Raw genomic sequence first — 16,993 nt, 5'->3', positions numbered from 1 at the left:
TAAACTAACAACCCTGGGGACGGCATCTTGGCAGGTGAACTCTGACCTTTGCAAATGTAATTGCACCCTAATGTTTGCTCATGTTTGTTTGTTATTTCTTTTTATGAGGGCCTGATGAACGATTTGTGAGTGTAAAACTGACGGACAATTAAATGACGAAATATTATGACGGGAGCACAAAGAGACGGGCTCCAATGACTGGCTAAATTACTAAATATTAATGCAAACGTAACTTACATTTAACAAATACTATTGCTTAGCCTTGTAAAATCCCGTAAAAATGGACTGTCAGGTTGAAAGGCATGTTTCTATGTGCAACTGCAACACCAGTATCAGTGTGGACTTCGATTTTGAAACACGGATTGAAAACGTCAACCAACAATAAATTAAGAATGAGAAACGGAGATGTTGACATGAACTGAGACAGAAACTTGGAGAAGCACAGCACTTCGGAGGGAGACTGGGATAGGCCAAACTTTGGCTTTTCATACAGTACATGCAGCTGTGGCTCCTGTTGGCAGATCGGCCAACACGAGAATTATTCTAAAGTACCATAAAGGGAACCGGAAATTCCAAGAGGAACGGAATCAGGTGGCTCACTGGTCAGACAAGGACATTGCTGTGTGCAGGTTGTTGGGTTACTTAAGTTGAAGTCGGCTGCTCCTTCAATTGCAACCTTGTGAATTCAACAAAGCTCAGGTGTCAGTTGGGTGCCCCCAGATACAGTATTTAATTGCTAGTCTATGCATGGACAAAAACAATACAACTAAGCAGCTACATGTATGTAAGCTGCGTTATTTGGTTTAATGTGCTAATGTATTAACTTTGACAGCACTAACATAAATATTCAAACATTCTTTCCATGGATAGATGGTAGACACACTCCCTATGGAAGGCTCTGAGGCTAATAAGGCTTCACCTGGAGTTAGCATTCCATTGACCCCCATTCATTTTGATGTCACTTTGTCAGCGAATAACTTTACATCTGAAGCGTTTTGAGCCTTCATTTGAACAATTTCTATTTCTAGAGAGAGAAATGCAACATCGTATGACTGGCGTCATAACCTTGTACTGTATCTCACTTTAATAAACGCTTAACTTTTTCTGAAAACCAATGCTAAAATTAAGTCATGAACATGCAACATGAGAGAAGTAACTATATTTTCTAGATAAGAAACTGACGGCAGTCTAAGGGAAAGTCCACAGGTAAGCTATTTAGGAAAACAGGAGGGGAAAGGGGGGGTGTAACTGAGTGATATTGGCCCTACCTGGCCAAAGCTTCTTAGACTCGAACCTGGACTCGGACTCGTGTAGTCCAGGAGGCATAGTGACTTGACTACAACACTGCTATGGGGTGTCTCTGTCCATGTAACAGGTTCAAACTGACTTCTCTTATCTCTATTGAAGTCTATGGGGTGGCTCTGTCCATGTAACAGGTTCAAACTGACTTCTCTTATCTCTATTGAGGTCTATGGGGTGGCTCTGTCCATTTAACAGGTTCAAACTGGCTTCTCTTATCTCTATTGAAGTCTATGGGGTGGCTCAGTCCATTTCTTTTACTGTCTATGCATCTTCCACGTATAGTGCTAGATTGCTGATCTTATCGATATACTGTAGATTGCCATGAGTGGTTCAATGTTAACCAAATTGTCCCATGTTCTATGAAAAGTCTGGCATGTTTCCTATAATCACATTAGGCGAGTTCAAGATGGCTGCGCAGCACAAAAACTGCGCAGCACAAGATGCACGTGGTTAAAAATCTGTCCACGATGGTCTAGATGGGTGTGTTTTCGACTCGGCAGTCGGTATCACATGGCCTCAACTTATCGCGGGAGCAAGGCGTGACCAGGCAGCTGCAGAGCAGCAGAGCAGCCGCTCTGGAGGTACTGCGGAGAGCAGCGGAGCCTAGACCCTGCCTTCATGACGTCAGGTCTTTGCCCTAATTGGCTTTTACATCCCTGACGTATGTGCAGGTGTTTAGATGCCTCCTCATATCCACAAGGGTCCGTGCGGGTCCGTGCCTCGTGATTCGTCACATGGTCAAGTCTAGCCAAGTCTACACTACGGGAAGTAGAGAGTGTACAACTTCATAGCAGCGTTTGCATCCCCGCCCCTGCTGCCACCGGCAGCTCTCGTTGCTGCAAAAGGTCATTTGGAGTTGAACTTGAACACGGCTATTGACATATCTTATTTCAAAACCTACAAGAAACAGCAACGATTTCCTCCTGTATGACTCCTTTAGCCTAATTAATGTACTTACTGTATATAAAACAAATCAGCAATTCGAATAAGATGATCCTTGCAAAGACATGGATGAACCCCAATATACTTACCCTGACAGTGAGTACTGTTCAGCCTCTTGAATCCTTTGGGACATTCCACTTGGCCGTTAGCAATGACCGCATAGGCTAGTGAAGAGAAACAAGGAATTGGGGTTAGCTTGCTGCTGTGTACAGTATGAAAAAAACAAAACCATAATACACAATCAATCTACAATGTGTATGAAGGCTATGGGCCAGCCATGGAACACTCCTCATCACAAGAGCATGCTCTGATTGGCTAGGAACATCTCACATGACTCCCCACATGCTTCCAACAGAGTATCTCTCCTGTCACATGGCAATATTATTGGTACTGTCTCTAAATGGCAGACATTTGTGTAATGATAAAAATAAATCTTTGTCTAAGACTAAGTCTATGAAAATATCTAATGTGAGAATATATAGCCCTCTCTTCAAGAAAAAACAGCTGGATATTTCCCTCCGTGGTCTTTATTTGATCTTTTTGACAGTCTCCTGACATGTCTTTCCATCATTGTAATGTAATGTAATAATATATGTATATAGTGTGCACAGGACTCCGTCCCCTGACCTCGGGACGGACATGTGTGGTGGTTAAAACAATCCTGTTTGGAATTCCTGATAAATCACGGCACACGCGGCGGTCACATGCGGGAAACCCCTGTGTCAGGGGGTCAAAGGTCACCACTAATCATGTCAAAATATGCTACGCTCGTCACCCCCCAGAAATTCCCCAGACTCATTCCCATGGAGTGACTTGCTGTTCTGAAGAGCCAGACAAAGCAGTCCGATTAGAATCAGAACCCGAAGGAGACATTCCGAGGTGAGCGAGACACGGCTAAGAACGAGCCACCAGTCGTGCCTGTGTCTTGGCCCTGATGTGGAAGCTCTAACCACTTGTTTACACTAAGATATAAGCAAAGGGTAAAAATAATGTTTCATGTGTAGATGAATGGTTCACAATCTTTTATGATCTTCAACTTAAAATAAGCAAAACAAAAAAAAGGATATACTTTATGACCAAAGTGTGGCTTAAAGCTATCTTGATCTTACATCCGAACACTACGACATGTATACAGTGAACAACTTACACAATTGCCTTTAAGCACACATCTTAATCAGTGTCACAGACACATCAGGCAGCCTACAGTACGCAGTGTACACGCGCCACGCCAGACTGGAACAGATGTCCTCAGCACAGAGCACAGAGCGAGTCAATGATCTTTTTTTCCAGTAGCATAGCGTAGCATAACATCCTCCTCATCAAGGAGATATATGACTCTGCTGTTTGATGTGGTCTATATTGTATTATGTATGTGGTGTGTTACTGTGGCTTTTCCATTTCCCCTCCCACACACACATACACACACACGCCATAGCGTTGCGGCAGGCCCCATCTCCGCCCTCTTGGGAGCATAATTGAATTGTGCGTAATTGTCAAATAAGCATTTAGCAACTGATCCTCACAACACCCCCGTGTGTGTCCCCAACAAAAGACTCGCTCGGAGGAGGACAGGAAAGGGGTGGGGATCCGAGAAGTGATAAAAGGGTGTGTGAGGTCATGCTGACCCTGTTGGCCCAGGGGAGCCGTAAGCGACTCGTGAGCGATTGCTCCAGCGAGACGCCAGATTTATGGGGACTGGAGGAGGAGAAGGCTGCACAGCGCAGTACTGTGGTGCCCCAGGACGCCTCCCTCCCCGTGTCCCTGAACCAGACACGGCTGCAGGCGGATGATCTGCCTCAGTGTTGCAGATGGAGAGATCTGCCCCTGGGTGCAGCAGTGGGCTGTCTCTTCTGAGTGCCGGGAAACGGCCGTAGAGGAACAGTCAGGGAACATGTGGCCCAAGCGCGGAGAGAATCACGACATACGCAGTTAACCCTTTCATTCGAGTCATCAAAGTTGAGCGAACACAGATACTGTAGATAGAGAACATCTACTGTATGTGCCTCTGCACTGTAGATGTCTCCAAGTATGCATATGAAACAGCTCCTTTTGAGACGACTGCAGGCATCAGTGTGTATAAAAAGGTCTTGTGCAAAATCATAGTGTCTAATTAGTGTCTATAAAATAGTGAGCTGGTTTTGACGGTGACTTCGTGCATATCTCTGACCAGTGATCCTGAAGTATTGTACTGTAGCCAGAGAGAGCTTCCACTGCCTCTGTCTCTGCTTGATTTGTTTAGTCTGCTTGTGTGCGCTGCAGCTAGGCTACAGCATAAACAGCCCATCCTTCTGTAGGCCATGCTACCAAAGCAGTTCTTAGTATCAAATAATAGAATAGAACAGAATAGAATAGAATAGAACAGAATAGAATAGGTCTTAAAGAGAAACTATGCAGGATGGGTACTATGGGAAAGGGAACTATGCCAGTTTCGCTTTCGCTTTTCGTTTTCGCTCGTTTTATGCTTGCTTATTGCACATTATTTTTTGCAGCATTAAGGGTGGTTATTGCAGTTGGATAACATGGCTGTGTTTGAGTCTGTTTGTCCTTGTGTTAACTGATCTGTACCGTCTGCCTGAAGGCAACCGTTCAAACAGGGAGTGACCGGGATGGTGAGTGTCCTTTACAATGAATATAAAAGAATCAAAGAGCTAGCGAAGAGGATACACAAATAACGCAAGCTTGCATGTAAGCAAGCTCTGGTCTGTCATAAAGGGCTTTGTAATCTAGTTGATCAACTTTTGAATCTAGCATCCATAAAGCTTTATAACACATTCATAAAGGGTAATAAAATACTCATAAAGCCTCATAATGATGGACACATGTCTATAGAACTTTATACAATGCACAACATGCTACAGTGTTATTGTATGTGTCAGTTTACAGTTTTGAGCGTCATAATGTGTTGCAAAGCTCCCCTTATCATTGACATCACCACTGCTACCATCCAGTAACCATCTTGCCCATTATTTCTTGAATTTCCCCTTGGGGATCAATAAAGTATCTATCTATCTATCTATCTATCTATCTATCTATCTATTCATCTATCCATCTATCTATCTATCTATCTATTTATCTATCTATCTATCTATCTATCTAGCTATCTATCTATCTATCTATCTATCTTATGACATTTCAAGCTGTCATGTCATCTTAACACTTCATGAGCTGAATAAAGCTCTCTTACAAAAACAAAATGTTTGCGGCAGATTTGCAGCAGACTTGTGGGTGATTTGTGGGAGACAAATTAGTTCACTAGAATGGCGAAAGTGGCACATGTGTTTGTCCGTGATGTGCCAACACACTTAGCCAATAATGGCAAACTTCCACTCAACTTGTGGTGATAAACCTAATTTGCATATGCTATTGCTGCAAATTTGCCAAAAGTTGACCACAACTGTTTGCCAGAAACTTAATTTGCATGTAAAAATATGACCTTGCCGCAAATTTGCCTCAACTGTTTGCCAGAAATCCTGACATTTCTGTAAGGGCTGTGTGCATCTGTGTCCGATATTATGAAGCACATGAATACTTTATAACCACCAAAGTTGTATCACTTCTTTATCCCGTCCATTTAAAAAGCCATGAACGACGGCAGGCATAACTCTACATACCTCTAGTTGCCATGAGCCGATTTATTATCCTTTCACAAATGTATTTCAAATCGACATAAATACTGTAAGTATATTTCAAGAAGGTTTAATTTTGAGCCTCTTGAAACAAATTGCAATCTTGTTTGTGAAGATAGATAGATACAGCTGCTAGCTTTGACATACAGTATGTAGGATTTTGTATCTTTGTGCATAAAAGACATGTGGTCTACTTGAAACAGCTCTCCATTTGGTCTGAAGGCAAGAGGACCTGGGAGAGTCTTGTCTTGCCTATCCGATCTGGATCTGATTAAACTGCATGATTCTATGGAATCTGAGCAAGTGATGTATTAGATCCTCCTGCCATTAGATCTTATGTGAGACAGGGCTGACAAGTTCTCTTTGCATCATCAGCTCCATGACATCAACCATTAGACATAGGCCTACACCATTCCATTCCATTGAGATGCTCTAGCGCAATCTGCCTAAAATAGTCAATTGGCTCTACGTTGAATTGAGTTTTTTTTTTTTTCACCGACACAGTCTGGGGATCAAACTCAAGCGCTCCAGTCTCCCTTCTTACGTAAGATTTGGGAAAACGTCCGATGTGGTTTGCCTGGTCAGGGGAATAGGCTCTTTCACAGAGTGATACAAGACAGTAAATTCTGGGTATTTTGTCAGAGTACTTCCTTTCTGGTGAGCATTAGTGTTTTTGCAAGAGACCTTGGGGCAGATGCAGAATTGTGGTTCTTCTGCTGGAAGACTCACTAGTCAGGAACAACAGACAGCACTGTCAACAAATTCAGATGTCCCATAGAGCGCACAAGCGCAACGGCCCAGAGGGTAGACTTTTGTTTAAAAGAGCCACAAAGTTGAAGACACATACACACTCTGATTGCTTCGCTATTAGAATGCGCTGCTAGCCAGCCCTGTTATTCATGGAACACATGTGTTCTTATTTGGTGCCTTATTTGGTTTCTAGAAAGTACCCCGATGTCTTTTTTTTTTTTTTCTTTCTAGAAAGGCAAAAGTCCAGCGTGGCTATTGCAGCGCCCCTGGAGCAGCTGGATTAGGAGAGCAGCACAACTAAAAGCTCTAATCTAAATATACAGCGAGCGGAATGCACAATAATCAAGAGTGGTATGCTGTTTACTTACACTCTACTCGCCCTCTCACTCAGCATTCAATCAGATCGGAGATGAGAACCAGCTTTAGATGGGTTATGGTAAATATATGTGTGTGTGTGTGTGGGTGGGTGGGTGTGTATCTGAGGGTTGAATCAAGTAGTGATGGCAGGTATGGAGGGAAGGTACTGTAGATTGTGCTTGCACAGGCTCTGTCTACAATATCTGTAGAGGTTGCCTGTTTTTTTCTTTTTTTATAATATATGTGATAAGAAATATGTAAGACGTAAGAGTGCTTGAATATGAGTGTAAGTGTGTGTCTGTTGATGTTGTTACCAGGTGTCTGTTTGAGTGTACTGTACGTGTGTGTCTGTTGATGTTACCTGGTGTCTGTTTGAGTGTACTGTAGGTGTGTGTGTGTCTGTTGATGTTGTTACCTGGTGTCTGTTTGAGTGTAGTGTACGTGTGTGTCTGTTGATGTTATTACCTGGTGTCTGTTTCTGAGTGTGCTGCACGTGTGTGTCTGTTGATGTTGTTATCTCATGTCTGTTTCTGAGTGTACTGTACATGTGTGTCTGTTGATGTTGTTACCATATTACTGTTTCTGAGTGTACTGTACGTGTGTGTCAGTTGATGTTGTTACCTGGTGTCTGTTTGAGTGTACTGTACGTGTGTGTCAGTTGATGTTGTTACCAGGTGTCTGTTTGAGTGTACTGTATGTGTGTGTCAGTTGATGTTGTTACCTGGTTTGATTGGACACTCGGTGCACTTATTGAGTCCCCATGACGCCCCCACGCTTCCACAGCAGTCGTCTTGCTTGGTCAGACCTGGGAGGGGCATCCCACACTGCAGCACACATGCACACAAACAACACAACATCAAATGACAAACCAACACAACAACAACAACAACAACAACAACAACAACAACAACAACCACACACACACACACACACACACACACACACACACACACAAACACACACACACACATACATACACACTCTCACACACACACACACACACACACACACACACACACTCACACACACACACACACACACACAAACTGAGTTAGACATCCAGGAATATTTGTGGACAGTAACATTACTGTAACATGATTTGTGCAAATGCTTTTCAAAGACAAAGAAACAAGACGAAGTATTATGCGCCACCATACACTCACAACATAGATAGATAGATAGATAGATAGAAACTTTATTCCTCCCTAGGAAAATGTTAGAAGTTGTTGCATCTTGTGCGCAACAATATAATTTTATGTGGTAACCGCATGCCCACTTTTTAGTAGAAAAGATAAACAGCACACTGGTTTATATCTCTGTGCATTGGAGCATGTCTAAGGGAGTTGCTGTATTGCCATTTTGGAGTGCTTTCTCTTCTCTCACTTCTTCTGTGCTTGGAAAACACTTTCCTAAATAAACTGTGGGAGGAAAAGGAACAGAACACCCACAGCTTTCAGTTGAGAGTGAAATACTTAGACTGTTGGTTGTGGGTAAAAAGGGACATAACGGAAAAACAAAACGTCTTTTCTGTAGGCGTCTTTATCAGTGCTGTTAAACAATTACACCTTCTCGAACAGATGTCTTTTTCCATGTGGCTCCAGAAAGAGCTGTGAGCGAGAGAGTGAAATATCTCCGTCTCTGGCAACTGATGCCTCACTTTCCGCACCTCCAAGCTCACTCCTGATTTATGGGGCGAGAGCGATCATGTCACAGTCATTCTTTAAAAATGAGCTGTATATCTGGGATTCTGACTCCTCCATTCATAAAAACACAATTCCGATCACAAATCAATCATGGGGTTAAGTGTCCACATTAGTCACTTCTCCTCGTGGCTGAAATTGAGCTGTAGGGCAAGTTGTGCAACATTGAAAGCAGGATCCAGAAGCAGCGATTGTGCTCTGTGTGTGTGTGTGTGTGTGTGTGTGTGTGTGTGTGTGTGTGTGTGTGTGTGTGTGTGTGTGTGTGTGTGTGTGTGTGTGTGTGTGTGTGTGTGTGTGTGTGTGTGTGCGCGCACGCGGAGCATCTGAGTCTAATTAAGACGGACCAAAACAGACTTTGGCAAAGATCAATCCAGTGCTGGCATGGACACTTGGGGCTCTGGACTATTTGGGTGAAGATTATTGTCAGACATCCCTGCAGAAACATTCCAAGCAAGCAAGTTGTAATTTATGGGGCTTTGGATGGCAATGCAATATATTATATATATATATATAATATATATGTGTGTGTGTGTGTGTGTGTGTGTCTGAGTGTGTGTGTGTCTGAGTGTATGTTTTGACACAGAACTAGGACACTGGTGTTTACTGTCGGCACCATGGGCTTATTCTCAGATTTAACACTAAAAGAACGATTAAAAGCCACAAGTCTCTGGACACCTCTGGACTGTGACAGCGATGGTTGAAGTCTTAAGTACAGTTGATACTCTCCTTTGGAGTCGAGCGATGGACAGAGCAGAACTGGGCACGGACGCTGATGAACTTCATCCAAGCCTTGAAAGTCCTTCCATGGATTGTATTATGGTGGATTAACTCAGAGCCACAAAATGGATTGTGGTGACATCAGGTATTACCGCGCTGCATAACGCGTTCTATATTCCGCTGCTGAGTTCCTGGTGTTGTTTTATGGTGCACTCCTCCTCTGGTACGCAGGGACCTTTCCCTCGCCCCGTGTAGCGGAGCATGACTTCCCTTCGGCTCCAACTCACGGCACGTTTCTCATCAAGCACAGGAACAGGAGACCACAGGGGGGCACCGGGCCTCGTAAATACCAAGCTCAAGTGTAAATCGAAGGCAGAGACAGGCAGGGCTTCCGGAGAAAGGTATAGCACTCTTTTAAAACGACTGAGGACTCTCTGGGCTGCCGTGCTATGAGAGACTGGAAAAGCGTGTACAGTTATACTGTAAGTTGTGGCTACTGTCAATCATCTGCCCACGCGTGCAGCAGACTACAGAGGTCTACAGTGCTGCTAGTACTTTACAGTTTAGGAGAGAGTTCCTCCAAAAGTGCCTGTCATCATTAATAGCAAAATCATATAAAAGTCAGAACAAATTTATACAGGAACATCCAACAAAACTCAAACCAAACAACTAACCAACAGGAAATTCCCAAAAGCATGGATATAGTTACAGTAATAAACTGTGACTGTAAATCTCATGACAGCTCTTGTATTATAAAGGAACTTGTTGTTGATCTTGGTCATTAAAGAACGTTTACAAAAGTGTTGTGAGGTGAGCTCATATGGAGCATGAGTGTCAGGTTTAGTCTGGAGAAAGTTGAGGACTGTAGACCACGTTCAGCCTGCCAGCCCAAATCCAACTTTAGCACATCCAGATTGTGTCGAGATTTATTTTTGATTGTAAGGTCAACACAAAACCCCATAAAATTAAATTTGGAAGTGGCTTGAAACGCGATTCAAATTTGATTTTTACAGACGCATCTCATTATAAAAAAGGATTTCTTTGAGTCTTACGGGTCTTTTTCATCACTCACAGTTGCGGCACATACCAATTTATCTCAGAACAGGGGTGTCCCTCTCTACATGCACAAGTGCACAAAACAATGGTTCCACCTTAGATGATGACTTTTAAACTATTATTTAATTATTGCCCTTTTATGCTTTCATTTACTATTACTGTTTGCTTTTGTTTATGTAAAGCGCATTGAATGACCTCTGTGTATGAAGTGGGCTATATAAATAAACTTGACTTGACTTGACTACAATCATACACGCAGCTAGCAGAAACTTGAATAACACTCTCACTAGACTGATGGACAGTGGACACAGCCCTACTGTACCTATCTTACACAGCCCTACCTACAGTATCTTCAACAAGTGGACAGCATTTCCAGCTCAGGCGTAGACAGGTAAATGGGGCAGCTCAAGGATAAAAGACAACCAAAATGTGGTTGTCTTAGCAAAATGTAGCTAAATCAATGCATAAGCTGCGGCTAATAGTTGGGAAGATATGGTAGGCCTCCCACTGGACTGTAGCTAGAGTGTTGTCCCTCACATGTACAGGAAGTGGCGTTGGCTAAAAGATTCAGCTCAGTGACTGGATGGAAAATACAAATGCAGGTGACCTCACCTGGCCATCAACCGTCTCCTGAAAGCATCTCCCCACGTGTCCATTCTGCCTGTTGATGGGTCTTGTGGGATTGGTCCTGCCGTTGCCGTTGCCATTGCCGTGGCCGTTGTTGAGGTGGTGGTCGTTGGCGTGGGCGGGCTGAGAGCGCTGCTGCACGGAGTGGGATGACCCGTCTCGGCTCTGGTTCTGGTTCTGCGCGTTCTGACCCGGCTTGACCCGAGCCACTTGATGCACCTGGACCTCCGCCTCCGGGGGGTGCTGAATGTGGACGTTCACCATGGACAGGTGTGTATGGGCTGGCACACACACACACACACACACACACACACACACACACACACACACACACACACACACACACACACACACACACACACACACAGACACAGAGACAGACAGACAGACAGACAGACAGACACACACACACACACACACACACACACACACACACACACACAGAGACACAGAGACAGACGCACACACACAGATACAAACAGAGAGACACAAACAGTATGAGAGAGAGGCAAAGGGAAGAAGCTAGCCTAGTGCTGGTCTGGTCATCGACTGGTTGATGGTGATGTCGATCTTTAGGCAGATATCGGTAACATATCTTGAGCATATTTTTTGCTCTTCAGAGAAAATTAATTACATTATTAAACACAGAGACTGTTTAGCTGGGACCATGTTCGTCATCAAGTCCCATAGCTATCTGGTGTTCATTGAAGAGCAGTGAGTCTCAGCTTCCTCTCTCTGCTTGGTCTTCTGTCTCTACGTACAGCATTCCTAATCTCTATACCATCTATCAGTAAATAGACTCCTTTTATCATTCTATCTTGAAAATATAACATTTGTTGTGTTGGTACATTAAATAGTTGTAAGGCACTCTTATGGCTAAGCCATTATTAGTTGGGAAAGCTGGCCTGACCACACTGTGGCCTCTCCAACATGTATCCAGACAAATGTGTCATTAAGCGCTTAGTTGTAAATGAGGGGGAAAGATGATATTGAACGGCCATTGGCAGACACTCAAGGTTGTGGGATGAGGAATTAAAAAGTGGTATCATGGCATCCCCAGGGGGACTGTATAAGAGTACAGTGATGTGAAAGCAGACGACTACCACAAACAGTGTCTCTGACTCAGCAAGGCGGCAGAGCAACAGGCCATGGCAATGCTTGATGCTCAATCTGGTTGGTCTGGCTACTTTTCCAGGCAGAGAATATACTGTAGGAACAAAATGAACTGTTACGTAATACAACTGTACTGCGATATGACACTTGGTGTTGGTGGTGGGTCGGTAAAGGATATCCTGACAGCTGTGAGTACCTTGGCCTCTGGTCCCATTCATATGAATCACATCACGAGGATATCCTTTACTTTGGAGCCAAAGCAGAGTTTGGCTTTGTGAAAATGGCATTGATTAAAATATGAAATTTAAACTCTCCTATTGCAAGAAACTTTGGGCACGGGAAAATGCTTTGTGGTTTTTTTGCTCTTTTAAAATGTTCTTTCAATTCCTTTTTTTCTGCATCTTTCAGTATTTTTACACTCTTTACAAGTCTTTTTTTGCAGTTTAAGAACTTTTCAATATCAGGTTCATGTCTCTGGCATAGGAGGAAAAGAGTGTGAGTAGAGGAACAAAACATACTGTACATACAGTATCTCTGTTTCTCTGAAACCCTGCTTAAAATACGGCATGCATGAGTCACTGTTGAAGAGCAGAATGGTGTTTTGTGGGTACTATTCCATACAGCTGCCGCTGAGGGCAAGTGGAACAGATGTTTCTCATCCTACAGATAAGACAGATGTGCTTTTTTTATCCTACACAGGTGCGCCTCAGCGCCTCTCACTAATCTCTCCTGGTCAGAGCCCTTTGTACTGCTCTGTGAAGGGCTCTTCACTCCATTAGACTGACAAGATTCTGAAGTGCGAGTTGCATCTTGAGTTGATGAGGAGTTGAGGAGTGGAGGTCCCTCAGGATCTGGGGACTTGAGTATACTGTAGACTTGAGTATACTTGAGATTGATTGATTCTGCATAAAATCTCCTCTTGTATAAATCACCAGTACAGTATACAGTTACATTAAGCAGTTATGGTGCTGACCACATTGTTGTACAAATATGCACAAATTGGCATTGCATTTGTGGCTGACACGAGGCATGAGGTCAGTTTTAACCTCTTAGGTCAAGTCTTGTGTCTCGTCTCATTTACTTTTGGTCAGAGCAAAGTCATAACTGTAATCAGCTTGAATGTTTTGGACGACTAGTCAGCAAACCAACAGCACTGAAAATAAAAACAATGAGTCATTACCTCCTTGGTTGGAAAGTGGCAGAGTATACATGGAGTGGGAGGAGCTATTATGTCCTCCATTCCCATTGGCTCCCTGGGTGGGGGCTCTGCTGGGGGGCGGAGCCGGCAGGTGACAGAACTTCCCAGTAGAGTTGGACGGACACCAGCACTGGTTCTGACCGATACACCGGCCGCCGCTCAGACAGGGTATCTGACAGAAGACTGGATAAAAGAGAAACACACACACACACACACACACACAGAGAGAGAGAGAGAGAGAGAGCAAGAAGATCACATTTCTTGCCATAGTTTGGCAAATCTGTATAACACATAACCTAAAATGAACACATTTCAACACAGCGAAAGAATAAACCAAAGAAACCAGCAATAAATACACTTGGCCTATTCATAAAGTTATATATATATTATGATGTGAGTAAGAGGTGTGGATATTCATATTCTAAACCTACTGTGGGGAAAAAGGTACATGAGAATGTTGCAGCTTCAGTTGATGCTATGAACCCTTATGACTGAGTGTTCAGCCTTAAGACCGGCGCCAATCCGACACGTAAGCGGCGCGCCGCGACAATAAACAAATTACAACTCCATTGTTTTCAATGGAGCATCGCCCACTGGAAACGTCTGCCGCTCAGCAGCCGCACAGAGATAGAAAACTATTCTAAAACTATTCTGAAATCCTGTGCCTCAAGCCCAGACCGCCGAACAACGCTAACCGGCGTGTCCAGTGGGCGCCGGCTTTAATCAAGCAGGCCTAATCAAGCATCTTGCCACCAGTGGCTGAGGCATGTGCATGACACCCGACAGCCTGCCTACTCTGCAATGGGATATCCCAGATGCAAGGACAAACAAATCACTAAGGATCTTAATGAGGACCAGAGAAGAATGTGGATGAGCAGGCACTGGAAATGTGCTCCTCGAGAAGTCTGCACACGACTCAAGTTGGATATTCATTCACGCCTGGAACAGTTACGGCCATCTTCTATGCTCTTAAAAAATAACCTTTTTTCATCTCTTATTGATATTGCTGACTTTTGCTGTGATTGAATGATTAATAACTGAGATGGTCTCCAAGAGCAAGCGAGGGCAGAACATGTATAATTGTGTTTACACAAGAAACGCCCAGATTTTGGGTCTGCTCTGCCAAAAGCACAAACCTGCCCTCTGGACATGCAGATCAAGTCCAAGGCAGGATGCTCCTGGGATTAGGATGATGATGGATGAGGAGCAGCATGGGGCAATCACACCAGCCACTACTCTTGGAGGGAAGGCGTAGCTACATGTACAGTACAGTACATGGAGGAACAGCATGGGGCAATCACAGCAGACACTACTCTTGGAGGGAAGGTGTATAGCTAATAGCTACAGTACATGGAGGAACAGCATGGGGCAATCACAGCAGACACTACTCTTGGAGGGAAGGTGTATAGCTACTAGCTACAGTACATGGAGGAGCAGCATGGGGCAATCACAGCAGACACTACTCTTGGGGGGAAGGTGTATAGCTACTAGCTACAGTACATGGAGGAGCAGCATGGGGCAATCACAGCAGACACTACTCTTGGGGGGAAGGCGTACTGTAGCTACAGTACAGTACATGGAGGAGCAGCATGGGGCAATCACAGCAGACACTACTCTTGGAGGGAAGGCGTATAGCTAGTACATGGAGGAGCAGCATGGGGCAATCACAGCAGACACTACTCTTGGGGGGAAGGGACACATGTATTTGACACTCTAGTACACAACATGCAGTTCATCAAATGTATTTCAGGGCTTCATGGTGTCTTCTGTTCCATATGGAGGAACTCTCCACTCAGACTATTCTTTCTCTCCTCTCATCTTATGCTCTCTCTTCTCTCAGTCTATTCTCTCTCTCCTCTCATCTTACTCTCAGCCTATTCTCTCTCTCTCTTCTCTCGGCCTATTCTCTCTCTCTTCTCTCGGCCTATTCTCTCTCTCTCTCTCTCTCTCTCTTCTCTCGGGCCTACTCTTATGCAGGCCTCACTCTTACCCTTCTAATAGCTTCCTGCTGGACCACTGATAACTTCCCATGAACTTCCACATCAACATCCTTATGATGGAGTCTTTGGCCTCCCTGGCTCATAGTCAAAGCCTTCAAGTGCTCATAGACAATGTGACATTGCCATGGTATTAGGCATCACTCAATGCTCTGAACACATGTATGATCATAATATTTATGTAATTACAGCCAATTTTCACACATTTCACACAAAATAGTTTGAGAGCATTTGACCCTCCTATGTGTGCATGCATGAAAAACAAATATCACAACAAACATTACATATAAATGCTACATTAATGTTATATTTACATATATGGGCCTATCTACACATGTATGCTATGCTGACCAAGCACATTCAGTCCTTTAATTGGGCCTCTCCTGGCACTGGTGTCTCAACTTAATATGAAAAAATGCTGGACAAAGAACCAGCTCCTCCATTTAAAATCTCTCGACTTTGAAATCACTTCATCCGCTCCCACAGTTGTAGAGAAATGTGTGGGGTTGGTTGAGGGGATGTGAGGGTAACTGGGGACTGCCGGAGGGCCCACCCAGCCCTATAATCCCTCCTCTGCTCTTGGCAGTGCAGTTGGCTGCCCGACTGGGTGTGAGCTTTATAGAACTCCATTCAAAGAACCTGTTTCATGAAACCAAAATTCGAATCTCTCAGCCGTATGAAAAAAAAAAAAAAAAAAACATCTACGCAGCAAAAAACCTAGGCAGCATGGCAATAAATGTATTTTAACGGGCACAGAATCACAGGAAAGCCAGAGAATTTAGCTTGTTCATATTTGCAAGGTTTTGATTTTTGACTGTGTGAAGTGACAATAAAAATGAGATGAAAGCGCTGCAAATGGAGAGACTGCGTCCATGTGTGCGCACAGACACGCACTCCCCTCTCACACAGACACAGACACACACACACACACTCCCCTCTCACATGTGTGCGCACAGACACACAGACACACACACACACACACACACACACACACACACACACACTCCTCTCACACTGAGCGGGAGAGTGGACCTAGGAGGAGCCGCAGGAGCGCATGCCAGTGATTACACATGCGGACTAAATCACGGCTACAAAGGCCATTCATTCCCTCATATCTGTGTCCCAGTCCTGAGCAGTGCACCGGGCCGGGCTGAGGGCTCACCCACTCCACTCCTCAACATGCCTCACTAACTATTCTTAGACAACAACCTCACTCGGCTCAACTCTTTCCTGCTTTTCCCACTGATACACACATATGACACACGCATAAGCCACACAGACAGACACACACACACACACACACACACACGCACACGCACACATGCACAAGAAGTTATGGGTCATAAACTCTATAAGCGCAAACAAAACATGTTATAGACAAACGGCAAAAATGTGTGTGTGTGTGTGTATGTGTGTGTGTGTGTGTGTGTGTGTGTGTGTGTGTGTGTGTGTGTGTGTGTGTGTGTGTGTGTGTGTGTGTGTGACACACACAACAGTTCTGAGGTCTCACAATGTCATCGCATCCCACTGCTCTTTTTCTACTGCTACAGCCTGAACCACTAAACTGGCCTCTGTCCTGGAGGGGGCACGGTGCCTTAAAACACACAT

At 44.1% G+C, this 16,993-nt stretch overlaps 1 protein-coding gene across 1 annotated transcript in view; it reads right to left on the bottom strand.

Annotated features, from left to right (window-relative positions):
* LOC134068037 (latent-transforming growth factor beta-binding protein 2-like) overlaps positions 1-16,993 on the bottom strand; it is a 79,735-nt gene that overhangs the window by 35,517 nt on the left and 27,225 nt on the right. The window contains exons 6-9 of the mRNA XM_062523540.1: positions 13,371-13,571; positions 11,063-11,358; positions 7,699-7,801; positions 2,334-2,408 (exon numbers count right to left, since the gene is read on the bottom strand). Of these exons, the coding sequence (XP_062379524.1) occupies positions 2,334-2,408; positions 7,699-7,801; positions 11,063-11,358; positions 13,371-13,571 (675 nt within the window). The remainder of the gene's footprint in view (positions 1-2,333; positions 2,409-7,698; positions 7,802-11,062; positions 11,359-13,370; positions 13,572-16,993) is intronic.

Source organism: Sardina pilchardus, chromosome 20 (assembly GCF_963854185.1).
Source record: "Sardina pilchardus chromosome 20, fSarPil1.1, whole genome shotgun sequence".
Classification (NCBI taxonomy): Eukaryota; Metazoa; Chordata; class Actinopteri; order Clupeiformes; family Clupeidae; genus Sardina; species Sardina pilchardus.
The sequence above is the reverse complement of the archived record's forward strand: the minus strand, read 5'-3'. Positions and strand labels throughout refer to the sequence as shown.